This window comes from Sus scrofa, chromosome 7 (assembly GCF_054392235.1).
Source record: "Sus scrofa isolate SSC_HxYL_T2T_F1_AM1 chromosome 7, Sscrofa_HxYL_maternal_Yorkshire_Landrace_v2.0, whole genome shotgun sequence".
NCBI lineage: Eukaryota > Metazoa > Chordata > Mammalia > Artiodactyla > Suidae > Sus > Sus scrofa.
This window is the reverse complement of record NC_139389.1, coordinates 39,337,145-39,353,983: the sequence shown is the minus strand read 5'-3', so window position 1 is coordinate 39,353,983 and position 16,839 is coordinate 39,337,145. Positions and strand designations below refer to the sequence as shown.

Sequence of the window (16,839 nt, the reverse complement as noted above, 5' to 3'; positions counted from 1 at the left end):
TTGTTTAAGAAAATGTCTAGGGAGTTCCCGTTGTGGCTCAGGAGGTTAAGAACCTGACTAGTCTCCATGAGGATGAAGGTTTGATCCCTGGCCTTGCCCGGTGGCTTAAGGATCCAGCATTGCCACAAGCTGTTGCAAGGTCACAGATGCAGCTCAGATCTGGCATTGCTGTGGCTGTGGCGCAGGCTGGAAGCTGCAGTTCTGATTCAACCCCTGGCCTGGGAACGTAAGGCCCTAAAAAGGAAAAAAAAAGGTCTATCTCTGCTCCTTCTGACCCTGATGGTCTGAATACAGCAGCAGGAAGAACCCTCTCTGAGCTCTACAACTCTGCCGGCCTGCTTCCACCTACCAGACTCTAAGAGCATCACAAAGCTCTCACTGCCATCACTGTCCACAGAAATCCGGTCTTCAGGGCCACTGTTATCCAATGAAACACCATCAAATGACTGCTGAGATACTGTCCTCTTCATGGAGAAAAATCGGAGTCGGGCTGCACCTCCACTTACTGGGGCTGCCACCCCCTCATCTATCTTGGCCACGGGCTCCCTGTTTAAAAAACAGAAACAAAAACCACAAATGAGGCTTAGGAGTCATGCTGTTCCATTCCCTTGCAATACCATTCTTTTCAGCCCAGTTACTGTATCCATAAACTTTGATGTCAACTATTACCTGCTATAAGTCACACTATATTTCAACTGCTAGCGGTTCCAAATCCTCATATTCCAGTCTCTCAAATTGCACAAGCAGTTCTCCCATATCAACATTAAATGTGATGGTTATTCAGGGTCCTCCCATAAACAGAAGAGACCAACTATCTAGAGCCCTGGTACCCAAGGCCAGCCATGTTCATTTCTCAAGTATTTGCTGAATAATCTCTGCGAACAAGGCACCATACAAAGCATAGGGCAAGGTGGGGAGTGAATAAAGTGATGAATAAGACATTCCCTGTCTGCAAAGAATTTATATTCTATCAGGAAAGAGGAGACATACATAAATAACATTACATGGGAATAAGTCACACATACAAACCAAAGGCTGGGCGATACAAAGAAGGGAAAGGATGAAGAGAAGGGATCAAGAATGGCTCTGTGGAACGAGGCGATGTTTGAGGTGGTCCTTGGACTGTGAAAGAGGGAAGAGGACCTTCCATGGGGAAGACACAAATGAGCAAAGGCACAGAGCCGGAAAATAAAAAGTGCCTCTGGAGACCAGTGAGCAGCTCAACTCAGCTGGAGCATAAGTTTTGCTGGGGGAGAGCAACGGAAGGTAGAGAGGAAGTTTCTTTAAAAAAACCTTTAAAAGACCCTTTAGGAGCCTGTTGTGGCTCAGTGGTTTAAGAACCCAACTAGTATCCAAGAGGATGCAGGTTAGATCCCTGGTCTCACCCAGTGGGTTAAGGATCCAGCATTGCTGAGAGCAGTGGTGGAGGTCACAGATGTAGTTCTGATCTGGTGTTGCTGTGGCTGTGGTGTAGGCTGGCAGCTACAGCTCTGACTCGACCCCTAGCCTGGGAACTTCCATATGCTGCAGATATAGCCCTAAAAAGCAAAAAATAGGAGCTCCTGTCATGGCTCAGTAGCTAGTAGACCCGAATAGCATCCATGCGGGTTCGATCCCTGGCCCTGTTAAAGATCTGGCGTCACTGCTATGGCTTGAGTTTGATCCCTGGCTGGAACTTTTACATGCTGTGGGCACAGCCAAATAAATAAATAAAAATGATTTGTTGAATGAAGGATGGAATTCTTCCTTCTCTGTTACTCTGGCAGATACTGAAAAGGTGCACTAGAAAGGGCAAGTCCAAAGCCCCAGCTTGTCTATTTACAAGATACAGGATCCAAGGCTCATCCTCTCTGAAGCCTCAGTTTCCTCAGTTATAAATAGGATACGAACATCAGAAGCTACCTCACCAGGCTGCCATGGGAGTCAAATCAAACAAAATATTACATGAGAGCCCACTGAAAAGAATAAAATATCACACAGGTGCCAGGTATTATTATTCTGATAGAGCCTCTCTGTATCAATAACAGCGAATCAGTAAAAGAGAAAACAACTTGATGCCAAGAAGCAATAAATGTTGACTTGAAAACTGTCCAAGAGAAGGCCAAGCTATATGGTGATATGCGAAAACCCATGGGATTTTGTATTATTTTATCGCAATCTCTGGCTCTCCCCTTACCACCAAATCAGATGTAATCATGAAAATAAAGTCTCTCCAATTGGCATATTTTTATCCCCTAAGAGCCTGAAAGTCCCTCCGCTGCCCCACAGGCAACTCTGAAAACTAAAGGCTTTGCCACATTCACCAGGCTGCTCTATACCCGCCCCTGGACTATGTGGTGCTCCCCAGTCTCCAAGCGCACACGGCAGGAGACCTTGAGCCCCCGGGCCAGAGCGGGGAGGAAGAGGTGATGGGAAGGAGGCAGAGAACCACTCACTTGGCTGGAGGCAGAGACAGCATCCTGTGCACAGTGGAGGTCATTCGGTCGCGGCCCAGACTAAAGGCATCCTTTGTCAGGGACACGGCTTCCTTGGTGAGGTCCATGGTGGCATGCAGCGCCTCCTTGGTGGCATCCTTGGTTATGTGAATAGCACTGGACAGTTCCCCCTCGATGTTCTTCAAGGGGATGAGCTCACTCTGTCCATTCACAGCAGTGTCCCTGCCACCTGGGGGCTTCAGCGGAGCTGGGGAGCTAGGCATTTGGGTTCTGCTCAGTTTCTTGGCCTCTAAGGAATCGACGGCCTCATGGCCCTTCCCTGCCTCCTGCTGTGCAAGAGCACCTGAGTCTTGCATTTCTCCACTGCTATGGAGAGGCAGTGGCCTATCCTGGGATGCATCCGGATTATCCACGCCACTATCCTCCAGAACCTTCTCAGGGCTTGCTGGGCTCTGTTCGGAGGAGGCGTCAGACTTCGGCTCCCTATCCTCCGAAGGAGACAGCTCCGAATCTATGAGGCTGGTAGTGTCTGAACCCTCGGAGTCAGCTTCCACGGTCCCAGGGGCAGGATGCATGAGCAGAGCCACCTCGGCACTGGGGAAGAGGACCCCAATGCAAGCTGTCTGGTCCTGCAGGGGAGACCCAGTCATAGCCTCTGTATCCTTAGTCAGCTGCTCCTGCAGACCCTGTAGCACCTCTTTCAACCGGAGGAGAGCCAAGTACTGGTAGTGGTCAAGCCGCACACGCACGTGTGCCGGGGAGTGTACAAGCACATGCACGTCCGCTGTATCCTCCAGCTCTGGCAGAGGCCCTTTGTTGTCCACACCAGTGTCGCCTTCTTTCAGAATCTCCATGACTTCCGTAAGGCCTGAGAGGCTTTTCAAATCATGCTCGGTCTTTGACCTCTGATGGGACCCGGTGTCAGGGGCAAAGGCCTCAGAATGGACAGGACTGCCAAAGCTGGCTGATGGCTTCAGCCTCCCTTCTGTGGCCAGAAGGAGCTTCCGTGCCTGGGCTTGCTGCCAGCGGAGGGGTAGGCAGGCCCAAATGGACAAGGGGAAAGGGGCCACAAAATTCAAGGTATGGCCTTTGAAGTTCTCTGTTCCCTCAAAGTCCAAGGAGATCTGGGTGAAGTAGACGGACCAGAGATCCTGGGAGGCCTTGAGCCTCTGGGGAGGGAGGGTACTAGACTGAGGGAGGTGGGAATCCACTTGGAAAGCATGATGCAAAAAAAGCATGTGCAGAAGGCTAAAGCCGCCTGGAACCTTGGGAAACTGAACATAATTGGAATGAAAGAACTCAGCAGCAGCAAAACCCCGGAAAAGACTCTGGAGGTCTGGACAGCTACAGTGTGGGGCATGACGTGTATTGGTGGCAGTCATGCCTGAGGCAGAGAAGACAAGGGCCTGGGGACGATGCAACCCAGCCTGCTCTCTCTTCTCCAGCGGGAAGCTTACCTTCAGAGAGACAATGAAATGAAACTCAATTCAGAATGGCCATCTGAGCAACTCCACCACCCACCATTAACACACACCTGAAAGACCCTCTGGGCTGTAAAACTGTTTTCCTTCACTTCTATCAAACGGCCAGGACAGACCCCTGGATTATAGCCAATGCAGAAATGCAGCTGTGGCTGCCAACAGGGAACAAAAATCCCGCCCTCTCCCCACCTTCAACCAGAAGGCATCCAGTCGAATGTCCACGTGTTCATCCTTCTGGCTTGGATCTTCCAGTTTGTAGATAGCTTTGAACTGCTCCAAGCTGTGGTATAAATCCAGGCAGAAGAGGTTTCCCCAGAGCAAGCTGACAGGATCCACCGTAAATGTCAGACCGTTTAACTGAATGTAGAGGTTGGGACAGGGAACTGGAAAGCAGGGAAGAAAAGAACTGCCATGTATGAAGCAGCAGCTCTGCTCTTATTTACCAGCTAACGTTCAATTTATTATCAAAAGAGCAAAGGTACATTTTTACACAGGGCAGAGTTTTCAACAAAGATGTGCTAAACTACCTCAAACATCTAAAACTCCTAACATGAGAATATAAGCAGAGGCCCCATGGCTGACAAGTGTGAAGAGTATGCGCCTGACCATAAGAAATGCCCAGAGCAGATGCTCACCTGGAAGCTCCTGATTATCTGGGAAGTAGTACTCCGTGAACTCAATGTGGACGGCCGAGACCTGAGTGGGCAGGTTGTGAAGCTTCCGACTGCAGGAGAGAAGGGTAGATGGCTTCTTACTTGGCTGTCCAGCGGTAGAAACCTATGCAACCACAGATGGCTGTTAGCGTCTGTATAGCACCCAGAATACAATTTCCTCAATCTCCTCTGAGGTAGGAGGCCAAAGCCTCCACGTTCTTCCCAAGTCTGTCACGGGAGCACAGCGCTTTTCACTGTTATTCCAGGCACTCCCACCCCTGGCCCGCACTGCCTATGAGGTCGCCTGTTCAGTGAAAGCTTTGCAGTGGGGTAGCGGGAGGAAAGTGGGGGATCCCCAGTCCTGACCTCAGCAGCCACGCACAGCAAGAAACAGGCCCTGGTGTGAAATCCACCCGGAAGGGAAGGCAACAGCCCCTGAATTCCTTAACCTTGGTCCCACTGGCTGCCCTTCCAATGAGTGGCTCCACCCGGTTCCAACCCTGCCCCCCGTGCCCTGCGCTCCTCACCTGGTGGATGTCCAAGTCATCCACGCGGATAACCAAGCAGCTGGAACGCAAGCGATTCCATGCGGGGGGCCGAAAGACAGCCTGTCGGCCCTGAGAGGGGCTTCTCTCAAGGGGGATCTTTCGAGGACTGGAGAGAGAATCTATGTAAAAATAAGAAGGTGGGAGAAGGAATCAGATACATTCAACTCTCATTATTAAGAGAATTCGGAGAGTAAAACCCCTAAGTTCATTAACGCTTTATGTAGGAAAGAAAGCTTAACCCTGGCAAGGCCCTGGAGGGAACTAAAAAACCGTAGTCTCCTTAAGACCAAGACAACATGCCACTGAACAGAGGTGATTAACAACCTCTCTTCAACAGCGCAGCTATCCTTGGAGACAAAAGGACGCTGTAAACAACAAAGTCACGGATGTCTCTTCATGGGATAAAGTTGGAATACTGAGCTGGGCCTAAGTTGGGATAAGCAGCCAGTTCAGTGCTTTATCATCACTGGATATTCAAAGGTCAATGTCAAGAGGCTAAGCAATGGGAGTCCTTCAGCTCCTCATAACCCACCTGCTTTCCTCCGGAAAGGAGAGTCTACCCCCAGGTGCCAGGGTGGTTTCAGACCTGTCTCCTCATGCCACTTCTCCACTTTACTCTGAAATTCCATCACCAGCTTCTGGGCCCACTGGCCTCGGGTCTCCATGGCCTCACAGTGACGTACCCAATGTTTGCAGTTATCACCTGTGCCATAAAACAAAGCGATTCCCACTAAGGTCATGATCCAATGTCACAATTTTTCTTTTCCATTGGTATAATTTTCCATAGTTCAGAATCTGGGAGTCCCCGTCATGGCTTAATGGAAATGAATCTGACTAGTATCCATGAGGACACAGGTTCAATCCCTGGTCTCACTCAGTGCGTTAAAGATCTGGCATTGCCATGAGCTGTGGTGTAGGTCGCAGACATGGCTCAGATCTGGCATTGCTGTGGCAGTGGCGTAGGCCAGTGGCTACAGCTCCGATTCAACCCCTAGCCTAGGAACCTCCATATGCCACAAGTGTGGCCCTAAAAAGACAAAAAAAAAAACAAAAACAAAAAAAAAAACAAAACAGAATCTGATCCCTCCCCCCCAATCCAAAATTCTCTGGGATAAGTAAAAATTAGTGAGCGGGAGTTCCCGTCGTGGCGCAGTGGTTAACGAATCCGACTAGGAACCATGAGGTTGCAGGTTCGATCCCTGGCCTTGCTCAGTGGGTTAAAGGATCTGGCGTTGCCTTGAGCTGTGGCGTAGGTTGCAGATGCGGCTCGGATCCCGCGTTGCTGTGGCTCTGGCGTAGGCCGGTGGCTGCAGCTCCGATTCAACCCCTAGCCTGGGAACCTCCATATGCCGCGGGAGCGGCCCAAGAAATAGCAACAACAGCAACAACAAAAGACAAAAAGACAAAAAAAAAAAAAAAATTAGTGAGAGCACTCAAGTTCTTCTGGATTCTATATGCGCTTTTTCTCTAAGGCTCCCTGCAGGCCAGATACGGACTGCTGCCATCTTTGACTATGGACTATTGGAGAGGCCCTAAAACTAGTGGAAGTAAGAGGCAGAGCACAGGATCAAAAGCAACATCTCTCCGCACTGTCTCCCCTCATACATCTACTCATCAATGACAGACAGTCATCAGTAGTAGACTCTGCAAATTTCCAGAAGATGTCCTCTTGAAAAAGACAACACCTCTCTGAGCATGTGCTGCAATCCCTGGCACCCTCCTGCTGGACAGTCAGCATGAACCCAGGCATCTGCCCTCAACTCCGAGGCTAGGCTAAAACTGCTCCCATTCAGAATTCTCCTACCTGCCGAGTGGAAGGGGTAATAGTCAAATGCCATCTTGCGGAAAGTAAGCTGCATTGCACCACCCATGAGTCTGTTTGCAGAGACACCTATAAAAGAAAATTAAAGATGAAAAGCAGCAGAAAGCACGAAGGGGTCTAAATACCACTGGAAGCACTTAAAAGTCCTCCTAAGGGTCAGCTCCAAAGTCTGGCTGATACACAAGTACAGCTCAAAGGCCATGATATCAGGTGATCTGCAAGGCTGAGGCCCTGTTCTTTTGAATTGCAATGGACGTTCTCTAAAAGATTTAAAAGAAGAAGCATATTCCATTGTCTCTGTAAGTGGCTGCCAACTTTCAGAAAGACGAAAGGCAAAAAATGCAAAACTCATGGAGTTCCCATCGTGGCTCAGCAGAAACGAATCTGACTAGCATCCATGAGGGCAAAGGTTCGATCCCTGAACTCTCTCAGTGGGTTGAGTATCCAGCATTGCCGTGAGCTGTGGTGTAGGTTGCAGACGAGACTGGGATCCTGCATTGCTGTGTCTGCGGTGTAGGCTGGCAGCTACAGCTCTGATTGGACCCCTAGCCTGGGAACCTCCATATGCCGTGGGAGCGGCCTAAAAAATGGCAAAAAGACAAAAAAAAAAAAAAAAAAAAAGAATTGTAAGAACATGGCCTATTTCTTCTGCATAGATGTGCTGCCTGCCCACCCTGTTCTGTGCTTCCATCCTACTCCAGATGATGGGAAACACATCATCCTCAGCTGTAGGCTGGTACACCTACAACCAGGAGGGTCATTTCTATCCAATCCAGACATCACCACCCCAAGTTCTGGACTAATCAAAGACACACCTGCACCAATGTTCCTGATTCTCAACTCTTTTTTCATAATTACCACCTCTTAGGAATCTGTTCAGATTTTTTTTCCCAATTGGCTCCTTTCTATGAAATTTAATACCACAGATATACTATGTATCTCATGTACTATATGTCTGTTGTGCTTTGTACACAAAAAAGAATAAAAATAAAGCTTTTTCCTCTTATTAAATGCAAAGTTAAGAAATACTAAGTAGGAGAGTTCCTGTTGTGGCTCAGCAGGTTAAGAACGTGACTAGAATCCATGAGGATGTGGGTTTGATCCCTGGTCCTACTCAGTGGGTTAAGGATCCAGCGTTGTTGCAAGCTGTCACAGATGCAGCTCGGATTCCATCCCTGGCCTGGGAACTTCCATATGCCATGGGTGTGGCCAAAATAACAAAAATAAAAATAAGTAATTCTTTTAAAAGTTAAATTAAAAAATTTAAAGCTGGAATTCCCATTGTAGCTTAGCAGTAACGGACCCAACTAGTATCTATGAGGATTCGGGTTTGATCCCTGGCCTCTCTTAGTGGGTTAAGAATCTGGCATTGCCATGAGCTGTGGTGTATTGCAGATGTGGCTTGGATCTTGCTTTGCTATGGCTGTGGTATAGGCCAGCAGCTGCAGCTCCAATTTGACCCTTACTTTGGGAACCTCCATATGCCTCAGGTACAGCTCTAAAAAAGAAGAAAAAAAAAAAAAAGCTATTAATACTACTTAACTTTATAACTATATTTGCTGAGTAACTTTTTTTTTGGCCTTTTTTTTTTTAGGGCTGCACCTGCAGTATATGGAAGTTTCCAGGCTAGGGATCAAAACAGAGCTACAGCTGCCGGCCTACACTACAGCAACACAGGATCTCAGCCGTGTCTGTGACCTACACCGCAGCTCACCACTCATGGCAACTCCAGATCCTTAACCCACTGAATGAGGCCAGGGATCAAACCATCCTCAAGGATACTAGTCAGTCTTGTTACCGCTGAGCCACAATGCTAACTTCCTGAGTAACTTTTAATGTAATTTATTTCTTAGATAAATTATGATGTACAGATTCACATGCAATTTAGCAATTTATATAAATACATAATAGTGATGTAATCAAATTTTTAATTTAAAAAAATTTTTTTTGTCTTTTTAAGGCCACCCCTGCGGCATATGGAGGTTCCCAGGCTAGGGGTCAAATTTGAGCTGCAGCCACCAGCCTACATCATAGCCACAGCAACGTGGGATCCACGCTGCATCTGCAACCTATATACCACAGCTCACAGCAACACTGGGTCCTTAACTCACTGAGGGAGGTCACGGAACGAACCCACATCCTTATGGATACTAGTTGGGTTCATTACCACTGAGCCACAATGGAAACACCCGTGTATACCTGAGATTTTTTTCACCCCCACCCCTCACCGAAGAACCAGTTTTCACTGTTCAGAATAGGCAAGCATCAAGACAGAAAGATCAGTGGTTAGGTAGAGCTGTGAAGTGGGCAGTGACAGCTAAAAGATACAGAGTTTCTTTCAGGGATGCCAAAAATGTTCTAAACTTAAATCGTGGTGATGATCACACAGCCCTATGAATATACTTTAAAACACTGAACTGTATATTCTAAACGGATGAATTGTATGGTATGTGAATTATATCTCAATAAATATATATCTCTTTAAAAGAGCACCTGCTGTGCTCTTTACCTGCTGTGGGGTGATATGCATTACCTAGGCTACCAGAGGGAGAGGGATTCACAGCCATGCTCCCTCCATTGGATTTATTTGGAACTAAAAGAACAGTAAACCACACAGACTGAGCATAATAAAATAAGGTATAAAACTGAAATCAAAAGTAATTATCAATTACCAATATATTTAATTATAAACACATAACCATACATGACACATAAATGGTAAATGGTATACATAAATGACTAGTTAAAATTCTCCAGTGAGCAGGTGAGAAGAGAAGAGCTTAGCCTTAAGAGAGGTAAAGAAAGTTTTGCTCACAGCCCTTATCCAGAGGGGAAACAGTTAAAAAGAGGTAGATTGGGAGATTCTGTCATGGCTCAGTGGTTAACAAACACAGCTAGGATCCATGAGGTTTCAGGTTCAATCCCTGGCCTCGCTCAGTGGGTTAAGAATCCAGCATTACTGTTAGCTGTGGTGTAGGTCACAGACATGGCTCGGATCCCACATTGCTGTGGCTGTGGTGTAGGCCGGCAGCTGTAGCTCTGATTTGACCCACAGCCTAGGAAACTTCCATATGCGTGGGTGCAGCCCTAAAAAGCAAAAAGAAAAAGATGCAGGTGACACTCTTTACCCCATCAACCACCAACCTCCTCCTGGAAGCCTGAAGGGCAAGCTGCTCCAGTTTGATTTTAAGGGACACTGCTGCCCCATCTCAAGCCAAGCTGTCCCCAGTGACCTGCCATGTCTCTAATAACTTCACCTCCAGTACCAGGGGATAGATGGGTGTGTTAGGGGCCCCAACATCCAGGCTATGATGTCCCTAAGTGATAAAGCAGAGAGATGTAGCCTTCAAGGAATCTCTAGAACAGCACTGTCCAAAAGAACACCTTCTATGGTCCATAGACTATAATGAGTGCTTGAAGTGTGGCTGGCGCAAATGAGGAAATGAATCTTTAATTTTATTTAACTTTGATTTTAATTCAAATAGGCACATTGGCTACTGGCTTCCATATTAGAAGAGAGTTCTAGAGCAACACTAGCCAATAGAAATATAATGTGAGCCACATAAGAAATTTAAAATTTTCTTATAGTACTTAAAAAACATTTTTTTCAAAAAGTGAAAATAATTTTAATACTATGTATTATTTAAACCAATATGCCCCAAATATCACTTCAACATGTAATCAATATGCAAATAACCATCAAGGTATTCTACTCTTTTTTTGGACTAAATCTTAAAAATCCCATGTGAATGTTATACTTGTCCCCCAACTCCAAAGAATCTTAGCACCCTTCCATAAACGCCTGTTCTTCCTTCTTCTTTCTTCCCAAATCCAAGTCACAAGAACTCTGTGTTCCCTGCCCCTTCACAGAGTCCTATACCATCCCTGGGTATGTAGGCTGGGAGTTATCCCCCATCTAAAAGCATCTCTTCCAAAACTTCCCTAAACTCCACCAAGTAGATTAACTTAGCTTAATAAACAAATGGGGGCTTCAGGGGAGGCTAGTCCTTCACATCTTGGTGTAGATTATAGGACCCTGCCACACAAACAGAACAGTGATATGTAGCCCTCAACAAGCAAAAGGATGGGAGTTCCCTGGTGGCCCAGCTGGTTAAGGATCTGGCACTGTTATTACTATGGTGCAGGTTCAACCCCTGGCCCCAGAACTTCCACATGCCTCAGTCAGTGGGTTAAGGATCCAGTGTTACCATGAGCTGTGGTATAGGTCGCAGACATGACTTGGATCCTGTTGCTGTGGCTGTGGCATAGGCTGGCAGCTGCAGCTCCAATCAGACACCTAGCCTAGGAACTTCTGTATGCCACACCTCCATGTGTGGGGCATTAAAAAAAAAAAAAAATTAAAAAAAAAAGAATCTGATCATATTGGCTCGAGTGGCTGAGGAGGTGCGGGTTCAATCTCCAGTCTGGCACAGTGGACTAAAGGATCTGCACTACTGAGGCTGTGGTGTAAGTCACAGCTGCAGCTCATATTCAACTCCTGCCTTGGTAACTTTCATATGCCATGGGTATGGCTCTTAAAAAGAAAAAAAAAAATTCTGAAAGGATTAAAAACAAAACTAAACCCCCAAGGTCTTTATAGTAACACTTGGAAGGAACAACCAAACAAAATAATAATAATTTTAGCAAAGAATTTCCAAAACTAGTACGTGGCAAACCAGTGAGTAACTTATTTCCTGTGAAGGCAAAAGCAATCTTTCTGCTGTTACTGCTCCTTCCAGCTGTTCCATGTTGAGAGCAGAGAGGGGCTGAAGTTACTTCAAGACCAAAGTATAGCAAACCAAGAGAGACAGTCAGGTTTGGTGCCCCAGCAAGAAGAGGCAGTAGGTTTCCCCAAGGAAAAGGAATTGATGGCTACTCCTAGGTAACCATACGAGTTACCACGTGGCTCAGAGGGTTAAGGATCCAGTGTTGTCATTGCAGTGGCTCAGGTCACTGCTGTGGTGCAGGTTTGATCCCCAGCCTGGGACCTTCCGCTTGCCACAGGCGTGAGAAACAGAACCTTCGGAGAGGATAAGGGAACAAGAGCACAATCTACCACATGACAGCATCTAAAACCAAGAGCAGGTAGCAAAGGGGAGTAGAGGGGGGACAAAGTATTGAAGGAACCAGCATCAGAGAAATAATAACACCTAAGAAGTTGCCTATGACTAAGGTTCTCCAAATTCAGTCTATTATTTCATTTGAGCCTGATAACAACCTGTGAGGTAAATGAGTAAGATGTGATTTTTTTCGGTCTTTTTTTTTTTTTTTTTTTTTTAAGGGCCGCACCAGCAGCATATGGAGGTTCCCAGGCTAGGGGTTGAATCGAAGCTGTAACTGCCAACCTACGCCACAGCCACAGCACTGTGACATCCAAGCTGCATCTGTGACCTACACCACAGCTCATGGCAACGCCGGATCCTTAATCCACTGAGCGAGTCCAGGGATCGAACCCGAGTCCTCGTGGATACTAGTCAGGTTCATTAACCACTAAGCCACAACAGGAACTCCAAGTAAGATACGATTTAACTCAAGTTCACAAATGAAGAAACTCGGGGAGATGAAGTGATTTCCCTAAGGCTAATGAAGGAAAGAAATGAGTCACTTTTTCATTCTGAATAAATGTATATGTGTATGTAATACCTGTTGCTCCATGGATGAAAAAATATGACAAAAACACAGCATAGGGAGTTTCCACTGTGGTGCAGTGGGTTAAGAATCTGACTGCAGAGGCTCAGGTTGCTGGGGAGGTGGGGTTTTGATCCCTGGCCTGGAGCCATGGGTTAAAGGATCTGGTGCTGCTGCAGCTGTGGTAGAGGTCGCAGCTGTGGCTCAGACTCAATCCCTGCCCCAGGAGTTTCCAGATGCTATGGGTGTGGCCATTTAAAACAAACAAACAAACAAACAAACAGCATGACTTTCATGCTTGGGAAGAAAACATTTACACATGACTATTGATCAAAGATCTGAAAATTCCAAGGTTTCCTATAGTTGAATTTACTTTCCTGAAAGCTTAGTCCAGTGGTTATCATTGCCCAAAGGACTCAGGGGAGGGAAAAAAAATTATGCATTGCTTGGGCTCTAGCCCTCACAATTCCAATTTAGTGGGTCTGGGAAGAAGCCTGGCAGCTGTAGCTTACTAAGTATCACAGGTGGTTCTGCTGTAGCTTAAAAGAGCACTAGCTGACAGAACTGCCAGAGGAGCACTGAGGCCCAAGGAAGCCAAAGTAGTCCAAAGAGTCTTGAAAAGAGCCTTCCATCCCCAGGCTTTGCCCAGAGCTGAAGGCACTGGTGGACCACCCCGCCCAGGCTCAGGCCTCATGGATACCTGGCTCTCGGGACTGGCTGTCATCACAAATGTGCAGGTCCAGGCGGGAGACGAGCAGATGGTAGGAGGACTCTTTCACATCAAATTTCTCAAAGTACTGGCTGAGGCGGCTGCTACTGCTGCTGCTGCTGCTGCTCCCCTGGCTGCCAGCAAACGCCGGGGCCCAGGACTGCTGGGCACTGGGAGCGGGTGGGGTGATCTACATGCAACAGAGAGAAAAACAAGAAGTCCAGGCCCACAGAGCCTCCTTGCTGGCCTTCTTGAAGCTTTAGTTCAGCCTGAAGAAAACCACAAACTGACAAGATGCCCCTTCATAACTGTTGACCTGGTAGCTCACTTAGGTCTGTCCCACACCGCAAAAAACCCAGTTATAATCAGTCTAATAACTGTAGGAGCACTGTTCTGAGATTAGAATTGCCTTCTAAGCCCTCAGCCCCCAAGACTTAGCTGAGAGATGCTAAAACACCTCCTCCAGGAAGTCTTCCCTAAATGCCCTCATTCAGTCCAGGGAGTTGGATGCCTCTTTGTGCTCTCAGGGCACAGGGTTTACTTCTATTAGAGCACTTATCACATCATATTGTAATAACTTGTTTATGGTCCCCATTTTAGGACAGAGAGAATTCCGAGGACAGGAACAAGAGGCTTTCCAGTGGCTAGCACCGTATACCTAAAACACTAGAGGTACCCAATGAATAGAATAAGTAAGTCAGATGCACGGGCAAAGCCTATGCGCATCCAGAAGTGAATGACAAATTCCCCCAAATAAACCTAGTAAAGTCTAGACTCTACTGATGCAGGTATGAATTAGGTTCAGCCTCCCATTTCTCATCCCCACCAAGGGTAACTGTTTTGCCTCTAACCTGTGCAGGTTCAGGGGCCAGGCTCTTTCTCTGCTGGGCTGACTTCTCCATGGCCTCACTCAGTGACTCTGCATATTTCATCATAGCCTTGAGCTGTGAGTCAGTCAGCACCCAGAGCAGGTCATCCAACAGGAACATCAGCTTGGAGGCTATCACATTGCAATCTTTGGTCTGAAGGGGCCACAAAGAACACAGGGTTCCACGGCTGGTACCACTCCAACTCCTCACAGTGACTACTGCCCAACCAATTTCAAAGATGGCTCTTCAATCCCCAATTCATGAAAGTATCAAGCACTTTGGAGAGTCAATTTCTTATAAAACTGCTAAAGCTTTCTGTGAGAGACAGGAAGCAGCAATCATCAATTGTCGGCTGGCTATGTCTCTCTACATGTGGGTAAAAACGGTGGTTTCCAAAATCATAATGTCAGGGAGGTGGGAGTGTTCTCCCATCAGTGGATACAGTGCAACATTGAATTGCAGGCCCTCCCCTTTCAAATGTCATTCTAGGGGCCAAGAACATTCAGGAAGGAAGAAACACCCACTCCCAGGCTGTCCAGGAGAATCACAGATGGAAGTTTTCATGAGGTCAGGGAACACACTCACTCTTCTCTTAAGGGCTATTTGGATCCTGCCTTGGTTGGTAATAAGCCTCAGTGGAGTGGTGACTGGGTCCTGATCACCATTGTCTGTAGCATCTGCCTCAATTCGAAGTGTTTGCCAAGTGATCTCCTTAAATGTTAAAACCTAGGAGAGAGAGTAAAATCCCTTAATTCTGCGGATGAAATTAATTAAGAGGAAGGAAGTCCAAGAGAAAGAGAATAGCAAGGCAGAGACCCAGCATTCTCAGCTGGGACCGTCCCCGCAGAAGGCAGTGGATCAGAGATCCGTAACTGAGGAGAGGATGCAGCAGTAACCCTGGGGTTCCCAGGGATTCTCCGTGTGAGGAGATCCCCAAAGCAGAAACAATATCCTCTAAGAATCAGTCCTACTGTGAATCCCCCCTCCTCCCTGCCAGCAATGCAGGCTGTCACCTCTCCTCGACGGGGGTCAGTGATGCGGGTGAGGCGGAGGTCACTCTGCTGCCAGTTGGGGTTGACACTATAGCCCTGGAGCTGCCACAACTCAAAAGAAGCGTGGAAGGCCTTGGAGTGAATCTTGATGGTGATGGAATTGACGATGATGAACATCCCCTCCACCACCTTCTCGGCAAAGCCATACTCACTACAGCAAACGAGGGAGACCAATGTTCAGAGTCATACGAGACTTCATGCATACTCTTTATACTGGAAGACATCAGACAAGATTCTTTTTTTTTTAATTTTTTTTTCCTTTTTAAGGGCCGCAGCATATGGAAATTCCCAGGCTAGGGGTCGAATCAGAGATACAGCTGCTGGCCTATACTACAGCCATAGCAATGCAGAATCCAAGCCAAGTCTGCAACCTACACCACAGCTGAGTGAGGCCAGAGATCGAACCCACATCTTCATGGATACTAGTCAGATTTGTTTCCATTGAGCTGCAATGGGAACTCCAGACAAGACTCTTAACGATGCCTGTTTGTTTGTTTTTTTTTTCTGTCTTTTTGTCTTTTCTAGGGCCACACCCGAGGCATATGGAGGATCCCAGGCTAGGGGTCCAGTCAGAGCTACAGCTGCTGGCCTACGCCAGAGCCACAGCAACGCCAGATTCAAGCCTCATCTGTGACCTACACCACAGCTCATGGCAATACCGGATTCTTAACCCACTGAGCAAGGCCAGGGATCAAACCCGAAACCTCATGTTTCCTAGTTGGATTTGTTTCCTTTGAACCATGACGGGAACTCCCAATGATGCCTGTTTTTGGGTGCTAGAACTATGGGTGATCTTCAAAAATTTCTCTCCTCCCATTGTTGCTTTGTTAAATTTTTTACATATCAAAAAATTTTTATGGAGTTCCCATTGTGGCTCAGTGGCAATGAACCCAACTAGTATTCATGAGGATGTGGGTTCTACCCTGGCCTCACTCAGTGGGTTAAGGATCCAGTATAGCCTTGAGCTGTAGGTTGCAGATGTGGCTTGGATCCTGTGTTGCTGTGGCTGTGGTGTAGGCTGGCAGCTGTAGCTGTGATTTGACCCCTAGCCTGGGAACGTCCATATGCCACAAATGAGGCCCTGAAAAGCAAAAAGCAAAAGAAAAAAAAATGACAATACAGTACTCTTTTTTGGTCATGCCTGTGGCATGCAAAAGTTCCTGGCCAGGGATCGAGCCCATGCCGCAGCAGTGGCAACACCAAATCCTTAACCCTCTGAAACAGCAGGGAACTCCTGGGATTGTTTACATATATATATATATATATATATGTGTGTGTGTGTGTGTGTGTGTGTGTGTATTTATATATACATATATATTTCTGTGTATATATATATATTTGTATATATAAATAAAGAATGGATAAAAGAAAAGAGTTGACCTGGAAACAGTATCCCTCCTGTTAGAAAGAATAAATTGAAAAATCTTTTCACAATCCTGAAATAAATATTTGAATATTGTCTGTGAGGAGAGAGGTAACTACAGAAACACTAGGTTTCTGTAATACCTTCAAAGACAGAACGTACTCTGTAAAAGTAGTGAAAAGAGGAAAGAAGTCCGGCTAGGTGAGCATGAGGTTTAATACTGTGACATCTGATCAAAAACAGTCCCATAGAGATTCAAATACACCCCAAAGAGCAAAG

At 46.7% G+C, this 16,839-nt stretch overlaps 1 protein-coding gene across 14 annotated transcripts in view; it reads right to left on the bottom strand.

The window, feature by feature from the left end:
• The window catches only part of BLTP3A (bridge-like lipid transfer protein family member 3A), a 68,474-nt gene that overhangs the window by 11,609 nt on the left and 40,026 nt on the right, over positions 1-16,839 (bottom strand). For 5 of the 14 annotated variants that reach the window (XR_014809924.1, XM_084967823.1, XM_084967827.1 and 2 more), the window contains exons 5-15: positions 15,159-15,348; positions 14,731-14,871; positions 14,128-14,298; positions 13,268-13,466; positions 6,922-7,008; positions 5,650-5,820; positions 5,097-5,236; positions 4,552-4,693; positions 4,106-4,299; positions 2,436-3,892; positions 350-546 (exon numbers count right to left, since the gene is read on the bottom strand). Coding sequence is in view for 13 of the 14 variants with exons in the window: in XM_084967823.1 (XP_084823949.1) it covers positions 350-546; positions 2,436-3,892; positions 4,106-4,299; positions 4,552-4,693; positions 5,097-5,236; positions 5,650-5,820; positions 6,922-7,008; positions 13,268-13,466; positions 14,128-14,298; positions 14,731-14,871; positions 15,159-15,348 (3,089 nt within the window). In the remaining variant the exon portion in view is untranslated. The remainder of the gene's footprint in view (positions 1-349; positions 547-2,435; positions 3,893-4,105; positions 4,300-4,551; positions 4,694-5,096; positions 5,237-5,649; positions 5,821-6,921; positions 7,009-13,267; positions 13,467-14,127; positions 14,299-14,730; positions 14,872-15,158; positions 15,349-16,839) is intronic. The other 9 variants (XM_084967834.1, XM_084967832.1, XM_084967833.1 and 6 more) reach the window with 3 other exon arrangements.